This window comes from Tauraco erythrolophus, chromosome 8, assembly GCF_009769465.1.
Source record: "Tauraco erythrolophus isolate bTauEry1 chromosome 8, bTauEry1.pri, whole genome shotgun sequence".
NCBI classification, from domain to species: domain Eukaryota; kingdom Metazoa; phylum Chordata; class Aves; order Musophagiformes; family Musophagidae; genus Tauraco; species Tauraco erythrolophus.
Genome location: NC_141472.1, coordinates 25,855,272 through 25,878,722, shown reverse-complemented (window position 1 = coordinate 25,878,722; position 23,451 = coordinate 25,855,272). Strand labels below are relative to the sequence as shown.

At 39.4% G+C, this 23,451-nt stretch overlaps 1 protein-coding gene across 6 annotated transcripts in view; it reads left to right on the top strand.

Moving 5' to 3' along the window:
• Nucleotides 1–8,074: 8,074 nt before the first annotated feature.
• Nucleotides 8,075–23,451, top strand: part of TANK (TRAF family member associated NFKB activator) — a 29,924-nt gene continuing 14,547 nt past the window's right edge. For 2 of the 6 annotated variants that reach the window (XM_086615523.1, XM_009989995.2), the window contains exons 1-4: nt 8,561–8,866; nt 12,704–12,850; nt 16,038–16,146; nt 16,981–17,093. In XM_086615523.1, the coding sequence (XP_086471649.1) occupies nt 12,752–12,850; nt 16,038–16,146; nt 16,981–17,093 (321 nt within the window). In that variant the 5' untranslated portion in view covers nt 8,561–8,866; nt 12,704–12,751. The other 4 variants (XM_086615524.1, XM_086615525.1, XM_086615526.1 and 1 more) reach the window with 4 other exon arrangements.

Genomic DNA, 23,451 nt, shown 5'->3' with positions numbered 1-23,451 from the left:
TAAAAGCTTAAGGTTTTGTCCTGTTTGAAGGATGTAATCCTGTTTGAAGGATGTAAAACAGTCAGCATGTATTTGTTGAAAACTGTGGTGGAAAGTCTCAGCTGGAGCATATTGTCCAGTTTGTTCACTGTACCTTGTGGAAAGTGTGGTTCAACTGAAGAATAATTAGAGATTTAGAAAAAAAATCTGTAAGAAAGAACAGAAGGTCCCTTGGGAGGCTGTGAAATCTTTATCACCAATATAGAACTTCAAAACAGGCAAACATATGTTAGAAATGGTTTAGGTAAAGCTGATGCTGCCTTTGGCAAGGATGGTATCTTCAGAGGGCTGGTTGTAGGAACCAATAAAATAGAAAATCAGTCAGTAAAGCCGATTGTCAAAAGCAGCGAAGTGAGAGTGACCTACTGCCTACTGTGCCATAAAACATGCAAACATTGTTAAGAAGGGAGGCTGGAACCTGAAGATCATTGTAGTCAGGAGACTGGAGAATTATCATCTCTGTGATATGCCCTAATTAGTCCACACAAAATCAAATTTTCATCTCCAAGAGATGTGACTAGAAAGGATTCAGGACTGCAGAGTACTACCCAGAGAGAGTAGCTTCACTTAAAGCATTGCTTTTCGGCAAGCCCCATACTCTGTGTAGGAAAGACATTATGTCCCGGAGGCTATAGCAGCCTCCATGAAGCCGTTGGTACCATAGCCCTAAATTCCTTTTGTGATTCTTGTCTTTAGCTTCTCTACTATCTGCCAACAAAGCAGGAGTAGATAGGTTGGAAGATACAAACGTATCAGGGGTTGGACTGATAGAATATCAGTCTATTGCCTCTGAAGAGTTTGGAGAAGGAATTTAAGATCACTTCTGCAAGGTCCAGGCCATAGGATATATCATATCTTCTAAAAGAGGGCTTTAGAGACAGCTATCAGTTTTGTCTGTACTTCGGAGTCCGGATGGAAAGGTAAAGCCGAGCACCAGGCAAGGAGGGCCTCTGGTACTTTATTTCCTTATTCCCAACTAACCCAACCTCTATCACTTTTATCTTTTTTGATTTTATTTCCCATATTAAGAGTTGCCTTTTGTTAATGTTCTTTTTGCCTGATCTCCCTTTTGCAATGGAAAATGCAGTTGTTAATCACTGTTGCAGGGAATGATTTTCCAGTTCAGTGTAGAATTCTCCCATTTGATTTAATATACAATAAACTGATGGCAGTACAATTTAAGAGGGCTGGCAGGTATGTGGTAACACTATAGCAATGGTCAAAACCTAGTCAAATAAGCGTCCTTCCAAATGGTACAGACAGAAAATAACGTGAGCAAAATGCCACTTCGAACATTTAATTCTAAGTCCTTGATGCATATCTACTGAAGGGAATAGGTAATTAATACAGACAAATTAACATACAATTGCTTTATAAAAGCATGGCAGTTTTGAGTTATCCCATGCTTATTCAGATCTCTGATACAAGCCAAAATTCTCTTACATCTTTTGCTTCCAGGAAGCCAACAATAAATGGATACAATGCTAGAAGAGCAGGTGTGTTTTCACTCAGAGGAAGCAGCTACGGATATGAAAATGACTTAGCAGCTGGTGAATAAGAAGACTGAAGCTGTGCCAGACGAAGTAAGGGAGCGTGTGTGTGTGTGTGCGTGCGTTTTGCCACTAATTATGCAAAAAGGCCCAAACCCATTGATCATGTGTTTCTCTCCCTACTTCACCAGGAATAAATCTAAAGTGTGACAACTCTTTCACAAAGTCAGAGTTATTACCAGTGATGTATTTTCTGTATTAGAACTGAGAACACGCAATGAATTATCCATTTTCTTTCCTTTATCTTTTTGTACACATATTCCTGTTTACAGCATAGTAAGAACAAATATTATTTGCAAGAAGCTGGTCTTCATTTTTGTTTATCATTTAGTCTTCTTAGCTTCACAGACAATGAGGCTATATTCAGCCAAGCACAGTGTCAATGTCCTGTAAGCCACTACACAGCACATAGCTTTAAGCTTTCTTTGCTTAAAATTGGAAAAGATTAACCACAAAATTCAGCAGGCACAGCTGCTGATTTATCTTTGGTGCATGTAGATATCAAGAAATTTTAGTTAAAATTTGAGCAGCCTGACTGCTCAATGACTGCTCAAACCTTTTTGGTTTACTTGATTATAGAAATTCACTGCAATGGTACATTGTAAGATTTACAGAAACACTCATCTGAGCATCTTATTTTGTCTTACACACTCTAATTAGTCAAGCTTAGACCCACTAAACTCTCATAGGATGACTATGAGTAAGAATCAAGAAAAGCGCTCTGTTGAAGTCATAAAGCCATCTTTTCATTTATAAAACAATTTAAAAATTAACATGAGGAGCTGGAACAACTATATCAACAAGAAAAAGACTGCAGAGATGAATCATTCCAAAATATTTTTTCACCGTGCAGAGAAACAGAACTATTTACTTTCAAATTCCACTATAACATACAATCAAATAACGTTGAAAGGAAGTATACCAACTCCATGTGTCAGGGAAGTTACAGATATATTTTCAGTTTCTCTATTGTCTTGTAAAAATAATTAAAGGGGATTTGTGTTTTTCTTAAAAAATTAAACAGAATCAAAGCATTTTACTAGCCTTCCCTATACATTTTTCTTCAGGAGGAAGCCTGGGAAGTTTATTCCATTGTACAGTTTTTAACTAGGACGATATTAACTGTTGTATATGGAGACCCAGTTCAAAACTCCTGCACTAAATAAACCGCATTAAACGGTTAGTTGCTGCCACCCCCTAAAGAATGGGAAAAATCTCTAACCACTACTCTTGGTGAGGCCTTTTTCTCAAGATCTGTTTACAATACACCAATCAAGAAGGTTGCCTTGCTGTGTATGTACATAGACATACCTTCTGTTAAGCTTCGTGTGCAGTTAGAATGATTACTAACAATGGAAGCCATGATATTATGCAGCTGATCTGTTGGTCATCACAATTTAACTGTAAACATAGTCAAACTATACACAGTGTCTTTTCAGAAACCAGATAAAATCCACCATCTTTAATGAACCTGCTCAAAGGTTTTATCTTTCAAATAGATATTCTGAAATAATAAGAAATAATTCTGAATGGACACTCCAAAATCTTTTGAAGCTTCTGCAATAGCAATGTTCCCTATCCTTCTTTCTACAGTACCCTGTCTTTTACAGGAGATCATTTAATGTAGGGAAATTCCTACACATTTGTATCAGCATGAAGTCATTAACATAAGAACATATGCCACATTGGTTCAGACCCATCTTCTCTTCAGCAGTGGCTAGAAATCAATGCCCTGGGAAGAATAAGAACAGGGCAAGCATATGTAATACTTCCTCAGAGTCTTCTCCCAGCTGCCAGCTATTTTCAGGTCAGAGAACTTCTTGAGATTGATGCTGCCTGTCTCTCTAGTTTCCCTCAGTGAATCTCTCAAGTATTTACTTGTCCAATCTCCCCTTGAACACATCCAAAATTTTCACATCCTGAACAGTTTTGACAAGTTCCATAGGTATACCAACACAGGTCCATTAACTTAATGACTTTGCATCAAGACCTGTCCCTTCCTTTTCCCCAAACTTTGGGATTTTACGAGACTACAGAAACAAAAATAATACCATAGAATTTGTGAACTTGCTGCACTACATAGCTCTCCTTCTTGCAGAAGAGGAAAAGAGGTTGTAAGATCCCAGAAATGAAATGTGCTATTTCAAATACATCTCTTCTTTGACTTCTTCCGCTCTTACTCCACACTGACAGCCTGAATAAAGGCTTGGGATCAAACAACATTCAACACATAGTGCAAAGGCTCCTTATAACAATCATGTTTTCTTAAATTAGATAGTGAATATAATGCAGCTCTATCTAAATCAGCTACCAAGATATACTGAATTTTAACAAGGAATAGAGGGAGAAGGCCGATGTAACGCAGTTGATATCAAAATATCGCACTTCTTCACATGGACAGGTCTAAGGAATTAATGCTTATGTGTAAAATCTTCCAAATACTTGTGTCTGTGGCAAAAAGGCACTGATGCTAGAGAAAATGAATTTTCCAAGGTAATCGTTTTCACTGTGCTGTTCTACAAAAACTCAGTTTCACTATACAGTGGTTTGAGGGGGAAGAGGGGAAGACACGAGAAGGATAAAACTTAAACAGCGCTCAAGGGTCTGCATAATTCAGTTCCTTTGCAGCTTAACTAGGAATCAGTGGATTGGCTATTCTCTAAGAAGTATTTCACCCTCCATCTTCTTGCACTCTCTCTAAATGTAACACAGGTGACATTCTATATAGATGAATAGCATTAGTCTTACAAAACTGCTGCTACTTTCTATTGATGTCATTATCATCTCTGGCTTTTACTTCACAACATGTTAAAAAGTATGTATTATATTCGGTATGATAGCTGCTATGTATGTTAACTGCTTCCAAGCATGCAGGGTTGCCTGCTCATGTGCTGCTCCCTTTTCATGCAGGGTAGCCTTTTCCCAGGGTATTCACTCCCCAGAAATCATTGACATCACTTACAGAAATCAGGAATGTTGCACAGGGTCCAAAGCCAGTTTGCAGGCTGCTTCTGCTAAGGTATCTGCTTGTAATAACTGCTTGCAGTTGCATTTAAGGAAGTTCTTCAGTTGGGTATTTCTCAGTGGAAGTTCCCAGCTAATATTAGTCAGAAGCAGTACTGAAGTACAGAACCGCATTTCATAATCCTGTTGACACTCCTCCCAGGCAACACAAAAATCGCCTATACTGTTACTAAAGAGATGAGAAAAAAAAATCCAAACCTTTGGTTTCTACACTTTGTAAAGACAATGAGTAAATTATACTTATCAACTTCAGCTTTCAGATATATAGAAGAAGGACAAGATGAGCTACAAACTTTATAATTGTACTAATACTACTTTTATGTTGCTGATAATGCATCAAGTCTGTACGTCTGTACTTTGATTAAATATTCTTTAGCTAGCTTCAGGAACCCAGGTTTTGTCTGTTACAACCTATATGCAAAATACATACCTTATTGGCATTGCATATACTAAAGTTTCCACATGCTCATCAACTAACTACTCTTGCTGTTGGGGTTAAAAAAAAAAAAAAAAAAAAAACCCCACATTTAGCCTCACCTTCCTTCTTACTATGGAATGACAACATTCGGTCTAAATTAATCCACAATTCTCTTTTTCTGACCAGGAAAGGCATTTCAAGAGCAAAATACGCTTTTTATTTCCTTACAACAACAAGAAGCTATTGAAAGAACGGAGAAGCACCGTTGAGCAGCACAGCCGCACTCAGCCCCAGCAGCGCACCACGCGTTCCCGCGGGACCACGGCTCCCAAGTTCTGGGAAAGGTTTGCGCATCTGCCGTGAGCCATCTAGTGCCGGAACGCGCGGCTGCATCCAGGAGTGGCAAGAAACTTGTAACCTCTTTGTGACAGCTGGCAGGAGACAATTCGTGTTTGTAAGCTTAAAATTGCCTAAAGGAATCGGATTTACCCTTTACTGAAATACAGCCTTTTGGCAACTGCGGCACCACAGGCCCCCCTGAGAGCGATGGGCTCCGCTCGGGTCTTGGGCGCAGTTTAACGGATGCGCACGCCGTTGACCTATCAGTAAAGCCTGATTCCAAAGTCAAATTCCTGTTAAAATACCATTTCTGAGGTAGTGTCAAATAGTATACAGACGACGTGAGGTATTTAAAGAGACTTCTAGAGCCACTCAGCAAATTTCCAAATTTTCCCTCTGAAACAGTATCAACTTGCTAATTCCTTCCTCAAAAAAAAATGTTTCTAAGAATAATTAGTCAAAATAAGACTTCTCCTTGAGGCTGAAGGCAAAGTGAAATAAAATAATACAGACATTAACCTCTTCACCACCACTCCCAAACTCTAGGTAAGTGGTGTGCAACTGTTTTTAAGACTAGTAGATTCCTAAAATCTTAAATAATTTTTAACTATACTGATATACACTTGTTCTTCCCAGTTATGTTGTGAAGACTACATATAGGAAAGCAATTCTGCCTTAACAATGACATTAAAATGTGAAATATTGATGTGGGATGGAAATACAGAAAGTCGTTACTGGAATAGTCATAGGGAAGGAAATACAGAGACCGAAGAGGAGGAAGCAGGAAAAAAAAAGGAGAAAAAGGAAGAAAAGGACGAAAAATAACTGACTGCAAAGCAGAAATCAGTTTAAAAGAACAAAGTCAGAGATCAAGCTAGCTACGCAATACAGGTTTTATATTATTTTCCTATATATTTTTCTTTTCTTCTACTTAACAATTTATTCAAAGGGTTGGAAGTCTCTAAGAATGTCAAGATGGGTTACTGTAAAACTTGTCACATAGATCTTACTGTATGTGGGGAGGAAATGTAGTAAAGAAAAAATACTAAATAACAAAGATAGAGGAAAGTTAGCTCCTGTTGCACTTTATTGTAAAAGATTACTGATAAAATACCAAGAGAATAATGCATGTGATTTGAAAAGTCATGATTGTAGATGGCTGTCAGCTATGCTTTATCAGGTTTGAGACACTCAGAGCAAATTTACATAGAATTTAATAAACAAACTTTTAAGTTTCCCATAACTAATGTGCAATGAAAATGTTTCAGAGATGGTATACATGTTATGGCTCTATTCAAATTCAGGTGGCCATAATCTCAGTTCATACATATTTATCATCAGATAACACCTACTCGTACTTTTCTGCATATTATCCCTTTTTAAAAATAGCATCAGTCAAATCATATTTACATATATTGATCTGAATTTAAGTGCCAAACTACTTGTCAAGACTGAATTAAACAAAAATATAGAAATTAAAAAAAAAGAAACAATAGCTTCTTTTTGCCCCCCCCCCCCTTTTTTTTTTTTTAAGACCTGGTTGAATGAAACCTTAACTTGGATGTCTCAAACACTCTGTCTCTGAAAGAGGAAACTGAATCCCCCTTTCTTAGAAACATGCTAACAGAGCGAACCCTCTTTGAACCTTAATAGTCCAGTAGAACCTCACCTGAAGTTCTCAATTGCAGCTAACCAGGAAGTATATTTATTGGCTCATTAAACTATCTGCCTGTAAGTCTCTTTAGTCTTAGTACAGGCCAAAACAGACCAAAATAGTTGTTAAAGACTTAGCAAGAAAGGTAAATTGTAATAGAAATAACCTTCAAAAGAGTACAGAGAGCAACACCCGGCTGCTCTTCTCATGGCTGTGTTTGAGCTCAGTCTTCGGGCTGCCAAGTGCACACACCCAGGGTAGGTGAGGTTGCCGTAGCTGGAATGCAGGTTCTGATCAGTGAGCGGGCAAAGGGAAAAGTTCTGCTCTAGCAGAAGACACCACACCACAGCCTGGCTGTGTGAATACGTTCACTGGGGTTCAGAGATGGTTCTAAAGCTAATTCAAAACTTGTAATGCATCTCTGCTGCTCACTCTGTGACTGTACCCTGTGCATGTCTGTAAGAAACACCTCATTTTCTCCCATCAACTCCCACCCTCCCACACACCTTCAGGAAAAAAGTTGTACTCATGCACGTGCACTAAAGAGAGACGGGCTTGCAGCAGTAGCAAAACTAAAACTGTGTATTTCCATTATATGGTTATCTGTAAAATTCATTACCTGCAGGAAATAAATGCAAGGGAAAAAACGCCACCATTACACCAAACGCCGCTTTTACAAAAGTTGAAGACCCTTTAGACAGGAAGCACTCTGGGCATGAAAAGTATAATTACGTTGCAAATACAAGCACTGCCATTTAAAAATCACGCAGAATCATGGAAAGACTGACATGGGCAGGGACCTGTGGAACTCAGGAGCAGCACAGACCCTGCTCGACGCGGGTGCCTGGCTGCAGGCAGCAAAGGCACGGCAAGACGGATGGAGGAGAGCCGGCAGCCGCTCACCCTCGCCCGGTGCCGCAGAGGCCGGCTTTGTGCCGCTCTGCGCCGGGGAAGGCTCGCTGCCTGGCGGCCGCTGCCCCGACACGACCCGACCCGACCGTCGGCCCGTCACGGGGCGGGGAGAGGCACGACAGGAAGTCAGTTCTGGTTCCTGGGTTACGGCGCTCGGGCAGCGGCGAGCGGCCGCGGGTTCCGTGAGGCGCTCGTAAGTCTGAGTCGCTTTTCCAAGCGCTCCGCTCCCTTCCGCGGGGAGCGGCGGCCGCTCGGCCCGCGGGGGCTGCGGTGCGGGCCGTGGCGCCGGCGGCGGGCCCCGCGCCCGCCCCTGCCCGGCCCCTCCGCACTTCCGCCGTCCGCTCCCGGGGACGCCGGTTCTCCGCCCGGCGCCGCTCTGCCGGGCTGCGGGAGCGGGGCGGGGGGCGCGCGGAAGGGCCGCGGCGGGTGTCGCCGTCACCGCCGCCGCGGGGTTCGCGGGCGCTCTCGGGGCGGCGATCGCCCACGGCGGCGAGCGGAGCAGCAGCAGGAGGTGAACTGTCTCCGGGGGCGGCCGCAGCGCGGGGGGCGGGTGCAAACCCCCGGCTCTCCGGTGATCCTCGTCTCTTTTCGCGGAGCGCTCCGAGCTGGAACGCCGGTGGGGCGTTAGGGGCTGCTGCTGTCTTTACTGCTCTTCCCGCACTCGGGCAAAGCAGGAATTTTGCCCATTAGGAAAAAAACAACCACCAAAAAAAAACCAACCCAAACCAACCAACCCAAAAACGAAAACCGAAAGTGCAGGGAGCTGTCAGTCTCTCACCAATTATTACCTCAACAGGTTTCCAGTTCCCAAGATGATGGCAGTGTAACTTACAAAATATTTCCATTGAAGAAGCTGTTTTGAAAGCAGAAACATGTAGAGAAGCACTTGCTTCTGGATGGCATCTATGTTCTCATATGAAGCTATGAGAGGTAGGCATGTGTATTATGAATGAATGTGTATATACACATGATTAGCTAAAACCTTTTTTTCAGAATTTACGGTGTTTTCTGAGGCACTATGAAAATTCAAAATGTGCTTCTGTAGCAATTGGTGGAGCTGGGATTTCAGGACATATGCAGTAGTATGTTGGCTAATCTTTGTGTTGGGGCTTTTTTGGCTTTTGACTCATAGGCAATTCATATTACTGAGCTTTTTTTCCCCACCTATATCAGCAAAATGCTTCTCATTTGAAGCAAGTATTTTAAGAGTGCCTGCAGGTTTCCGTGGGTTTGTTAACTTAAAAGCTCACCTTGCAACATTTGCTACACCCAGTTGTTTTCCAGGGTTCAAGTCTTTACTCAAAGATGAAATTCTCGTTCTCATTGCCATAGCTCTGGCACCACAGCACTCGGAGGTACTCACATTTACAGGATCCCTCATCAGACAAACTGGAGTTAATCTCTTTCTCTAATCCTGTCCCTGTTAGAGTAAATGCAGCATGTCTGACCACATATTGCTGTTAGTAACTGTGAAAGTCTTCAGGATCTAATGAATATCTAGAATGTCAGTTGCTAAAGATCAGGGTTGTCAACTTGATCAGGCTGAATGTGTTCCAGTTGCTCTATGGATACAGCATAATTAAACCTGATTAAAATAGTGGGGATATTTGTTTTAGGGCTTGGTGGGCTTTGTTTTGTTTTGGTTTTTTATTTTAGGGTTGTTGTTTCTGGGTTTTTTTCCTTCTAACTGGATGTAGGAAGAAGAGTAAATGACAAGGAACAGTTGGCAAATTCCCTGATAAATATTGATGCCTATGGAGGAGACGCAGGAAAAGGAGCCAGTTTTTCTAACTGCAAGGAGTTCTGGATATGAGATAGATAACATAAGCAGCAGTTATTTATTCCAGCAGCAGGCAACTTGGGGTGTGACTACAGAGTAGTTTAATCCAATCTAAATCTAGACTGCGGCAGTCCTGCCCACGGCTAGTCTCATGTTCCCACTGCCTCCTTGCGTTGGTAGTAGTGCTCCAGCAGCCTCGCAGTGAGCAAGCTCCAGTTTTAATTTTGGGGTTGTTTTTTTAGGGGGTTTGTTGTTGCTTTTTTGGGGGAAGTAGGGAGCTACTTTGGCATACTCAGCTGTGTAGCACAGAAATGCTAATACTGGTACAAGTAAGTGGCAAAAATACATGGCCAGAAATGGGGGAAGGCAGGAGTATCCTTTCTGTGGCAGTACAGACTTACGTCACTGTTACATAACCATGACTCCATGTTACAATTTCAAAGCCAATGCTGCCATTGAATACAGGAGTTCTCTCTGCCTTTCGCTGGTGTTTTCTGCTCCTGTGCTGGCGCTTCCTTGTGTTGTCATGCCATTTGAAGTGGTCTGTGGAGCTGATCTGCATTAAAACTAACACAGCAAAAACACCTTTAGCATTTAGTTTTAAGCTGCATCAGTTTGCTGATACAGTTTACAGTAAGGCTGCTTGTGTTGGCAGAAAGGGAAGGGTGAGATGGAAGCAGAAATGAGCATCTAGGGTATGGGGGAGTAGAGGACAAATTCCTCTAGTTATAGTTTCATTTTAAAGTGTCACTAGTAATGACTTTTATTGCCCCTTTCTTACTGCATGGAGTCTGGATTTTAGTGAGCTACTAGTAAATTAGCTACCATTCTCCTTATTTTTCCCCACCAATTATAAAATCAGGTGCAGTCCTACAATTCTGCCTGTTGGATCAATTACTTTTGATACCAGCAATCCAAATAAGAGCAGAACTCTTTGTTAATACTCACAGTCTCAATCAATCAGTAAGTAAAAAACTGGAAGCTAGGTATAAATTTTAAATACTGTTTTTCAAACCGAGATTCGAATTTGCATGAGTGAAATTAATGCCTTCATTTTCTGTGAACTGTGAGTTATATGGAGCTGGACCCCATTCCTTCTATTAGCAGCTGAACATACTCTTTTAAATCCCATTGCGCTCATTTTTTTGAAGTTACCTTTTGTATATACAGGACATTGCCATTTACTAGGTAATTTGTTACAAGTGTCTCTGGAGAATTCCAGAAAAGTACAAAATCAACATCAGTGCATACTCTGCAAGTTTTAAAAGAATGTGAGAGCACACTTTCAATCACTTTCAGCCATAACAATACCTGCCCCTGCAGCAGCTCTAATATCGGATTTTATTCATTGAACTACATAAAACAGTCCTTCATTTGAAACTGAAAAAATGCCTACCCATTTGTTAAAGATAAGCCCCAGGTATTTGAATACTCCAGTTGGTGGATGGATACTCTTCGGGGAAGGAAGGGGGTGGATGAAGTAGCCTGTGTTACTAACAGTGCTTTGAGATGGCATGCATGGACCTGAGATTGTAAACTACGGAATGGATGTTTAGGAAATCAAAACAAAAAGCAACTTTCATATGAAACAATGCAGATGTTTTACACAAAACGTAGAAACTTGCGTATCAGTAATACTTCTTACGTTAAAGGATCCCTAAATGATTCCAAGCTGTTCAAGAATTCACTTTGTCACTACTAAAGTACAGCCATGCTGGAGTTGAGATACAATTGCTTTTGCAATATGCAGACATCATTAAAATAAAGTTTGCAGGACGAAAAGGTGCGACATCCATACAGTAGTCTGTTGCACTTTCTAGGAGAGTGAAACCACATTTCTGTATTCAGGCTTAATGATATGGAAGATAATCAAGTGCAAGAAAACACAAACAAAAGCTTCAAGCTGCAATCCTTAGAATTTTGACCAGAGTCCAAGACAAGTTATCCTCGTGCCCTTCTTGCTTGGCTTATCCTCTTCTGACTGCACCACTTTCCTTGAGAGTATCTGTGATTTATGCATAATTGCAGAAGACAGTGAGAGCTGATAGTGGCTGTCCATACTGTGTGCTGTGAGGTAACCACGCTTTAAATATAAGGAGAGGAGATTTACTGATGTTTTGTTCCTTAATGCTGGTACTTTGGGGTTGGGTTTTTTTGAGACTTCACTAACCTGTTCTCTACTGTACTTACGTTGTGATAAATTTTGATCTTAAAATTCATGTCATATATTACTATAGAAGCAAAGGATCTGTGTTTGCAAAGTTCACTGTCTTGAAATTGAAGTCTGTGACGTTCAATAGTGTTGTAGTCTTATGTGTCAAAGTTCATGAGCTGTAGTTTCAGGAATTGTTATTGAAATTGTTCAGAAAGTGTAAAAAGCTGGTAGTATTGTGTGAAAACGTCTCAGTCTTGCTAATTCTTACTGGTTGGTATTGCTGATTTTTAGATGAAAGATGTTTTAATTCACTTTGTAGTGTTGCTTGCATTGCCATTTTCAAATGGCATAGAATAGGATAGGTCCATGTGACCTGACGTCACTGAGCTTTTATCTTTTTATTACTTAATGCCAAAAGCTGAGTCTTGTTTTGGTTTGTTTTCTTTTTAATGCTATCTGTTATTTCACAATTTAGTCAACATTAAACTATAGGAAATGTTGTAAAATCAGGTAACTGGTGATCTGCACCAATTTTAAGTCTCAGTCCTCAAGCTCTGTAACTACACATACATTTACACATTGTGTACATCCAGAATTTGATTCAGAGTTAACCTGCTTTTATTCGTTTTTTTTTTTTTAAACCTATCCTTGGACGTAAAATTAGATATTGAGGTGAGCAGAGCTATAGTTCAAACTATTACATGAGTTAATGCTCAAACGTACTGCACATATTACTTGAATTTGATATTAATACAAGTCATGTTATATGTGATTTTAGTTACCTGCTTCTGTTTCTTAGCATTCTCTCTTTTTCCTTGTGATTACTTTTCAGGTCTGTTAACTTGACCATCTTTTCAGTGATGAAACAACATTGGGAATTATGGACAAAAACATTGGAGAGCAGCTTAACAAAGCTTATGAAGCCTATCGGCAAGCATGCATGGATAGGGACCATGCTGTGAAAGAACTACAGCAAAAAGTATGTGTTGGGTTCTGAACCGTATCTTTAAAGCCCTCCTTCCCGTGGGGAATGTGGTACATGCAGATTTCAGTTTCACTTTAGCTATGCGCGCTTTAGTGCACGCGTTAAAGTTGGAAATTGCCATTAGGAAACCAGGCCAGTACACTGCAGAGTAACTCATGAGGCTGTGAATGTAGTAGGTGGGTTTCAGGTTTTTGACCTTTAATTTTTTTTTTTTTTTTTTAGTTTTAAAGGCGAGAGAACTGTTGTCTGTTTTGGAAGATTAATGAAGTCTTTTAATGTAAACAGCAAAGATGTATATAAAATTTACCTAGCTTTAATGAAGAACTTTTTGAAATTTAATTTGCTTTATTAAAAAATTACTTATTTTTTGTGTTAATAGGAAGATATGCCATATGAATTACTAGTTTACTTGATGCAAATGTCAAAGACTAGTATGTTAGGCACTGTGCAAGCTATTAGGACAACAGAGTATGTGTGTTGAAACATATACAGCAAACTTAATTAAAATTATTAGAATGAGTATTGATTTTTTGAAAATAATCATTGGTACAATTATTCTGTAATTATGAAGTAACAGAAAGATTCTCTAGAGACATTCTGACCAGTAAGGAGCACCCTTGAATTTTTACTTAGTCTTGTAGAATACAGTACTTCAGCCAAAATCCTTCTAGGACTTCTTGGTATGTATGCCAGCATATTGCAAAGCTATCAGTTTTGGGCTTTGTCATACTTATTTTATCATGCATATTCTGCCCCGCAGTGGAACCTCTGTTACAGGAAGGTTTGAATGTTTTTGATGCTACAGGACTTTCTGATACCAGAACTGGTAGGCTGGGACTTTGTTCAGGGACAGATGAACCACACTCAATGTCAAGTTATGGAAGCAATAGTAGAATTGGGAGGAAGGAAAGGTCTACTAGAGAATATTCTGATAGCTGGGCACAATCTTGCCATCTCCTTGCATGGCAAAATAAACTAGCCAAGGCAGTGCAGGACAGGTATCAAGTCAGTCATGTGTGCAGTCATCCACTGTGCGATCTGTCTCCGTTCATAGTCTGCTGCAGCAGTGCTGGTGCAAATCTGTAGCGTTTTCTGTACTTAACAAGCACCAGCAGCGTGTCAATACGTTTGTGCTGAAATTGCAACTCACTTAACAAAAGGCAACATGTTTTAGAATGTTTGGGAATCTTTTAAATTCTGTCTCTTACCATGAACAATTAATTATTTGAAGGAAAACCAGTCACGTTAGTACTCCTGGGTCATCTGACAGTACAGGAAAAAAACTTCTGCCCAAGAAACAAGACATCAAGGTCAGATAGCCCTTCTAAAGTCTATGGAAGAAAACCAGAGAAGTGTGTGAGATTGTCAGTGTTACGTGAACTAAATGCTTCCAGGGTTTCTCTCTTGATTTTCTCTGGTTCAGAAATTAAAAATGAAAGCCTTTCATAAAGGACTGCTACGTGTTCAAATCTTTGTCCTAATCAAACTTTCAGTAGTTGGATTTCATGACCTAGAAGAGAACAAAATATTTTTCCAAGAAGAGTTGATACTATATTGAGTTGGGGGGTTTTAATTTGTGTTGTGTTTCAGGTTTTTTAACCAAACTCCTGGTTTTTGAATGACCTTTGTACAGTGCTTTACTCTCTTAACTTCCTCTGTTCGTTGTGTGGCCTTCACACATTGTTGGATTGTCCACCATTCTGTTGTTAACAGTTTACTACTTAAGTTACCGATAGGCCACTTGTTTTGCCAGTCTCTAGAGCTGGGAGCCATGTCAAGCACACAGAAGCCAGAGTCATCTCGGCCAGATGGTGTTTGATACAGATGGATGGTTGGTTGTCATGCAGATCTTCTAGTTGGTAACTTGTTGCTGCCATCTGACTCAAGGAATAATTTGTGCACACTGGCTGTCAAAAGCATCTTCTCTTCTGTCTGTTTTAGCTGTCATGTCTGTGCTCTGTACAGAAGTGTTGACAAGACATTGCTGTTGTACATTTTCAATTTGGTTCTCAGTGATTTTTCTGCTTCATGAGGTCTCTTATAGCTGCTGGAGTGTACTGCTCTTTGATCACTTTTTTTTTTTTTAAATAAGCTCTTATAGTACAACTACTACCTGGCCTTTTAAAATAAATTTTGCATGTAGATTTTTTCCCGCCTGCTTTACAGATAAACACATTGGGCAGTAGAGGGGTGTGGAATTTAAATGTGACTGAGATTTGAGAATTAAATAGCAGTACGGATAAACTATGAATAGATGTGAAAACAATGCCTAGTCTTGTTCCAGGTCGTGACCTGTTCAGTAATAGACATATTCTTAATTTCAGAAAAATTCAGAGCGTTCCTGTAAGTTTCCTTGCTGGGAATTCACAAGTTTTCTTGCTTGCTTTTAGCACTACCACAACTGCAACATTAGGGATGTGCTAATGAAATTTTAGTTTTTGAATATTAGCATCTTCCTGCCACCTGACCATTTGTTCAATCAGCTGGCTGTCTCACAGTATTTACACGCTTCGGTCAAAAGTCAGCCGTCTTGTTAGAGTCTGTATGGCCTGTTTGTAGCATGAAATGGAGTATGGCTAGATGAAGGGCTGCCTCCTCGCTCGCCTCCCCCCCCACACACACACCATTTTCTAGGCTAGGAAAACAAGTCTACTACATTCAATGGAACCAGCAAAACTCTGTTCATAGGCTATTAAAGTTATTTACAAAATATCTGTTGCATGGAATAAGCAATGTTGTTGTTTTCCATTTAAAATCTATTTTTTTGAAAGCCTATGTTTGTATCATTTATTTTTTAGAAAATATGAGGGAAGAAGAAATTACGTCTTTTTTATAGATAAACTAATTGACCAGCACTCTGAGGAATTCTAAAATTCTAATTTTAAACCTGATATGTTCCATGGCTATGAATGAAGCATCCTATACTTAAAAGTTATCCTGTCCTTTACAACTGCCACAGTTGAAACAGCTACTGAAAATCAGTATTTATTTCCTATAATATCTTTTCTAATCAGGGCAGTCTCAAAAATATGGTTTTGCTAAAGGTGACTGTAGTTAGGTTTTCACTCAGAAGTCCACAACTACAATTATCTTTAAATATCAGAGCGGCTTTTTATGTGCCAGATAGGAGACCCTCAGTCAAAACAGAGTAAGATTAATGCTAATTAAATTATATTTGCAGACGGAAAGCTACATGCAGCAAATACATGAACAGCAGGAAAAGATAGAGCTTCAAAACAGCATTATTGCAAAACTGAAATCACAGTTAGCTGCTCTGAATGCTAATAGAGGTATGTACTCCAGTTTGCATGTTATTTTTTTTATGCTGTGTTGCATTGATGAATAGTTCTGACTTTGTTGCTTCAGTTTTTACAATATACATCTCTCAAAGCAGTATCATACTTTCCTGTGAACGTGAAAGTTAACACAAATGGCAGTTTCAAAATCTATTTATAAAATGCAACACTTCTGAGGTCTCTCTTTATCCTTTTCAAGAAATTGTGAGATTTTCTTGAGAAGTAGAACCTGCTTACACTGAAGCAAATAAAAGTTATGAAAATATGGGTTCAAATAATTCACTAGAATTAAAAAAAAAGTTACATATTAATTTTACAATTATCTGTTAATAAGTTTAGCTCAGGTTGTTCCGGATGCGAGTGCTACGGTTATATGTCTTTTGTGTTAGATGGTCTTGTCACGCTAATCTTATTGGATAACCAAAGCTTTATAAGCAGGTAATTCTCCTTCAAATCAAATAGTCATGGATGGATAATTTTCCACTGTTTGACTGTATTACACAAATAAGAGAAAAGAGTCAAAGTAACCATGTGTTAATCTGCCATGCTCATTAAATATTTATTCACACTAGCCTAACACTCCTGGTTTTCATAAATACTAGCAAAGTGGTTGGCTTTTATTTTTAAGAATATATGTGCATTCTTTATTGCTGGTTTATTCTTGCATTGTCTCTAAGCACAGAATTGGGCTTCTCTTGCTTGTTTAATATGAAGGCTTGCTCAAACAAAATAAAGTTGATATAAGCCTAGCTTCTTTTAATTTTGCTTGTAATTAGAAGCTGGCTGGAGAAGAATGCAATGACAATCAGCTGTTGTTTTTTTTTTAAGGTAATGTGCATCCCTACATTCTGATGCATGAAGACATTGAAACCTCCAATTTATCTTTCAGCCAGCTCTCTGAAAAACTGAACGTAGCAAAACAAAGAGAAAAACTCTTAAAGGTATGATTGCCTGAAGTATGTTTAACACAAGATCACGTTTTTGCTATGATTACACTATAAGAACCTGAAGAGATAAGTAAGATTTTTACTGATGCCTTTGAACTGCACTTTGTCTAATACAAGATCCTCACCTGAAGTGGATGAGTGTTGTGGTGTTGTGCCGCTGCGGTCTACTTACATGAACTAAGCATCTTTCTACGTGATCCTTTCCAGTGCAATCACTGTTTGGCCATCGAGCTGCCTAGAATAGTTTTGACCATAAAGTAGGAACTTTCTTGCTTATTTATTTCTTAACCTGCCAAAACAGTGGTCAAGAAGGGGCTTTATCTTTCTTTCACAAGACCTTTTCACATTGCAACCAGTCTGTGTATTTTTGCAAGAAATGGAGAATCTGTACTCAACAAAAGTGTGATGGAGTGGAAAGTGAACTATCCATTGCTCTGGAGATGCTGATGATTTGTTTGGGTTTTTTTAAATAGCCAGTTTGAATATGATGTCTCTTCTGCACTTCTTCACTGAACTAACACTGGGATTTTCACTGCAGCCTGTTGAGAGTAACAGGAATAAGAGTAAAGCAATAGTGCAGAATAGATAGGAAAGACCTTGAATGAATTTTGTATATTGAGCAAAGACAGTGACGGAGATGCAGAAAGTCGCATTGTTCTTATCATGTCATCCTATTGTGTTTTTTGAGAACTGTCTTGTAACATAAAATCTCTTATTTTTGAATATGAATCTCCATAGCAGGGACCCTGTAAGGGTTGTAAAAAGGCACTTAGCAAAATAAGGCATTGGGTTTAAAAAGAATTAATTTCAGGATTTTTCTCCTAAACCTAAGCTCTAAACAAATTAGTTGTGCTAAATTCACAGAAATGCATTTTTTTAATCAGAAATGTTACTTTAAAAATAATTTTATTGGATTACTGATAGTTGCTTAATTATCTTGAAAGAATCTCATTTGAGACTAAGCCTTTGCCAACGTTTTAAACGTACTGTTACCAAACATTTATATACACTTTTTTTTAATTCAAAATAGTCTTTATATCATTTTTCTACACTAGAATCTGTAATCGTAAGATGTCATTTCTCTCCTAGTCTTTGTGTTTATTTGAAGTAAAACTCAGCTGAAGGGTTAATTCTTTGATGGAACATCTTTGCATATTTTTGCATTTCTCTGTCTTGAGTTGGATAAAAATTATATCTTATGGTTGCACATGGAGACCTGATCAAGTCTAACATTTTCGTACTTTTGTTTCTCAATGCTTGCTCGAGGACAATAATTTTAAGTAACGTAGTCATATAATGAGTAGAAGAAAGGAAGTTGTGTTATCTGCTCTTCTCATGGGGAAACACTGAGAAATTGTATGATCTATACAGAAGATTACAGGCAATGCATGAGAAGCTGGAATCATTATTTCAGGGGCTGTTTTCTTAACGGAATATAAGTTATTTGTCTTTATCCGAGTTTTTTTGTGTAGTCAGTTATTGCAGTTACCTCTCAGCAATAGGTAGTTCATCTGGATTTTGCTTCATCCGTGCCATGAACAGAAATATTTCTGATATAAGTCCATGCAGAATCAACTCTCGACTATACAGTCTGTCTGCACTAAAACCCAGGCACAGTGCTGTACAAATAAGGTCTTTTCAGAGGGGATCAGTAGAGATCTAAACCCATGCAAAGTCAGGTTGACCCAGCCTACTCTATACTCCCGTTATTGGGAATGTCGTTGCTCTCTTACTCTAAGCATTGAGAGCATGGAGCTTGAGGAAAACGTTTGACTGGACAAAGGCTGGCTTATATAGAGGCACTTGGATATCATTGCACCATCCCTCCAATATAAGGAGGACCCTAATGTCTGGTGTTGTGCATAGCAAGCTTCCACTAATTTGGCAAGAGTGATACAAAGGTGTCCAGACAGCACAGCACAGGTACACACAGCTCTGTGGGCTCTGGCTGCGTCTTGGCCACGCCATTCGTGGGCTGGCTGTGAGTGGAGATGCACAACAGTCTCTGTACACAAGTCCTCATTTATTGAATAGACTCGAGAGGAGAACCATATAACCCAAACTTCCTGTTGAAGACAGAAAATTAATTCTATTGTGATAAATGCTTTATATGCTTTTATGGCAGCTGCCAGTTTTTGCATTTTTTTAATGTAGTACTTTTGGTGTATGGTAGATAAAAAGATAAACTGCATGGAATGAATGTATGGAACAAGTTCGGGAAAATTAACAGTAACAAATCACCAGGACCACATCAAGTTAACCTAAGAGTTCTTACTTCTCTGTCTTTCTGAATAAATGAAGTAAAAGTGAAAAAAAAAAAAAAAATTGATGTGCCATGTTCCAAAAAAAAAAACCAAAACAAAAGCAGCTGATTCTTCACAGAATAGGTAGTCAACCAGTGGAACTTCCTGCTTCCAGGGAAAACTGGACAACTTCATGGAAGATAAATTTGTTAAGAGTTAATAAATACACAGAAACTATTACTAAGAAGGTCTGGGAATTCATTAAAGGATGTATCTTGAATGCCTCCTGTTTTCATGTACGCCTCCCTAGACATCATATTTTGACATCTGTTAGACCAAAAATCCATCATCCTGTCACTGACCCAGTGTAGTTGTCTTGTATCTAATTCAGTAAAGTATTGGCTTTTTCAGCTATTGAAGTTTGGAAGCTCAAATATTCTATTCGAGCCTGTATTTTTCTAATCATATTCAATCCACATTCTACTGTAAACCAAATCAATTATGTCTACAGCCATTGTCTTCTACTGCATTAACTGCTTTATTCTACTTCTCCACCAAAAATTGCAGGCTTGCAAAATACACAGTTCCAGATAATAAATTATGATTATGATCTTTAAGTTAAAATGTGGCTGTTTCTTCCTGTCCCTCCTTGAAACTCAGAGTCTCTCCTGTGGCTGAAGGTGCCTGGGTTTATCAATAGCCATTGAAACTGTCTTTTGCTAAGTCCAATGGGATTTCTTAGTGGACTATATTCCATCCTCCAGTAAAGTTAATAGAAATCCTGGATTGATTGTGATAGTTGCATGGTTAGAGCTTAAATTTCAGAGGTTTAAAATGAGGGAGGGGTTAGCTTTTCTGTGTTTTCTAGTAGGTGGTCATGCTTGTGTATTTTCCCAGCTGTTGTCAAATTCTGTTGCCAGTGTGTCATAGGATGTTTTTTGTTGTTGTTGTTCACATTCATCTTCACTGAAAAAGGTGAGTGGACCAGATTGGTTGGCTTGGTGGTCAGTACCAAACTATATACAAGATTATGAGATTTTTTCAGTCCCCCGCTCAAGGAGACCAAAGAGACCTAAATTGCTGCCTATTTTTGAGTACAGCCTGGCTAAACTTATATTAAGTAGGAAGAATGTGGATCCAGTTACCGTTTCAGAGCCAAAGCCGCCCAGCAAACAGAAAATTTTAGTAAGCAAGATTAGACAATGTCAAGTAAAGTTTCTTCTACATGCTGTTTTTAGTGCAGAGTCAGACATCAGAGTCCTTGTAAACTCCGTAAAACATGAAGCTAAAGTAAATACTGGTGACAAGAAAGCATGTTCATATTTTCCTGGGTCAAGAACCTCAGTGTGGAGTTTGTTGATCAGAATTTCTTGTGCCATGGAAAAAGGGGAGGAAACTGTGTGTCAGGAGCAAATGACGCATATGGTATAGAAAACTGTTCATCCTGCAATAAATGTTTAGGTTTTTTTTGTGCAGGACATAAGCAGAGGACTGGCAGGTGGATGGTAGTCATCTTTGTGCTCAAAATTACGGTGCTAAAATGACTTAAGTAACTAAGAGCAGCTACTGCAGCAGTCTTGTAAAGTTGCACGCTCCAGTCAATACCAGCTTCTCAAGTGTCACTTTGTTTCCTATCTTTGATGCAAAGAAAGCTGTACTTCCTGGTTTTGTGCTAGCTGACAATTTTATGCATTTAGCTTTTCTTTGCTGCTGGTGTGATGTATGCAGTAGGATTAGTTAGGCCCTGCTACCTGATACAGGAAATTCTGGTATCGATAGCCTTTTTTTCTTACTGCGTCATCTGCTTAAGCTATCTCTACCCAATAATAAAGAAGAGTTTGTGGTTAAATTGTTAAAAGTTGCAGTTAATATTCCCTGAGACCACTTAAGAGGAGTTCATCAGCTGAACAGTATTTTTCCTTGAAACCATCTGACTGTTAATTCTAGGAAGCCACTGAAACAGGTCATTATAGCACACTACAGGGAAAAATAAAAGGATCTGCCTTTGCAACAGTGCAGTCTGGGGACCAACTGGCTGTAGAGCAGCTCTGCTGGAAAGGAGCTGGGGTCTTGTTAGACAGCAAGCTGAACATGAGCCAGCAGTGTGTCCTGGCAGAAAAGAAGGGCAACAGCCTCCTGGCCTGTTTTAACAGGAGCACAGCTAGCACACCCAGGGAAGCGAGTATCTCCCTCTATTTAGCATTCATTGGACTGTATCTAGACTACTACATCGGTTTGGGGATCACCAGCACAGGAAAGACATTGATAAACCAGAGTAAGTTCAGCAAAGGCCCCACTGAGATAGTTGTGGGCTTGAGTACACACCCCATGAGAAGTAGCTGCAGAAACTGGACCTGTCCAGCCTGGAGAAGAGATGGCTTCAGGGGCAGCTAATAGCTTTCTAATACCTACGTTGAGGTTATTGGGCAGATGGAGCCAGACTCTTAACGATGGTGCATGGCAAGAAGATGAAACACAATGGGCAGTTAAAACATGAAAGGTGCAGCCTGGATATAAGGCAAAACTTTTCACCATGAGGACAGCCAGGCATTGGAAAAGGTTACTTGGAGAGGTTATGCAGTCTCCATCCTTGGAGAACTGAAGACCAAACTGAGTAACCTGATCTGACATCATAACTGATCATGGTTTGATTAGGAGCTAGAGAACCCTTGAGGTCACTTCCAACTTGAATTATCCTCTGATCCTATAAAGCCCTCTCCAAAAGAAAAAACATTGACCTGTTCATAACACAGGTGTAACCTCTTTGCTGGCTGCTAATACCAGCATGCTTAAAAGATCCATTGTGTGTCCAAGTACTCAACTGAGCAGGTATGACCTCTGTGACATACTTATTTGTCATGGCATTAGCTTTACAAACTTCAGCCAGTTTATAAATGCTACCACATTGTTGCAAGCCCCCAAACTCAGTCAGTCTTAGAAACTGTAAGATCATCAAGCTATGACAGTCTGTGTTATTGAAAGATCCCAAAAGGTGTAATCATTTCTCCAGTGTTTTTCCTGGTGTGATATCCTGCTGGTGCACAAGAATGATCATTTTCATCAGTATGTATTGATATATCTTCATCGCAACGTGTTACATTGCTCTTCTCACATGGCTTTTCTCACTCCTTGCTTAAATCTTGTCCCCTCTTCCTGCAGGAGAATGTAAGAGAAATGGAAGAGAACCACTGGCCAGTACTGCAGTGCTCCAGTTATCTGAAAGCTTTGAAAGCCCACATGTTATTTGGAGCTGTAATAGTCCCAAACAGATAAATTATGTGTGTGCAGATCCATGCCATCTCATAGGCTCAGTGAAAGAGTTGTTTTACTGTCCTTAAGATGGAGTTGTTCTTCAGGGCAAGTGTTGTGTTTGATAGAAGCTTTTTCCTAGGTTTTGGCATTTCCAGCAAATCATTTTTAAAGGAAAACACAGGAGAAATTGCATCCTACTGGCTTTTTAAATGGGAAAGGGAATTTGACCATGGAATGTTTGGGAACCCTGTGACCCATAATGACTCTGTGGTAACTTTGGGTCTGTGAACTCACGCCATAGAATATCAGTGTCGTCCCATTCCTGGAAAGGCAAAAAGCAGTTCCCCATACTATAGCTACTGTGACTTTGTAGTCATTAAACATAGAAAGGTATATAATTATAAAATTATGTCCAGCATCTGGCCCTGCTATAACTTTCTTCAAAGTATTTTCAGATCTGTTAAGAATACTTCTATGCACATCTCCATCTCCTCTTAACATAATTTGTTATTTTTTTCCCTCATCACTAGATATGATTGTCTCTTCTCATTCATCAGATACTTCCTTAACTTGCTTTGAACTTTCTGTGCCTCATAGTACTGCAGTTCTTCCTGGTGTTCTTCTTGTGCCGTTTGAGAAAATGAAATCTAGCTGCTGTAGCATCCATTACAGAAGATGATGTATGAGTTCTTTAGCCTAAAATCTTCAGTCGTCTTCTTTGTTTGTTTGTTTCCAGGACTTTATTAAAAAAAAAAAATTTCCTTTTTTTTCCTTTTTTGCTGTTTGTGTTTTTTTTTTCTCATCTGCTTCCCTGGATTCTTATCTAGTATGTTGTATACAGATTCCACAGTAGAAGA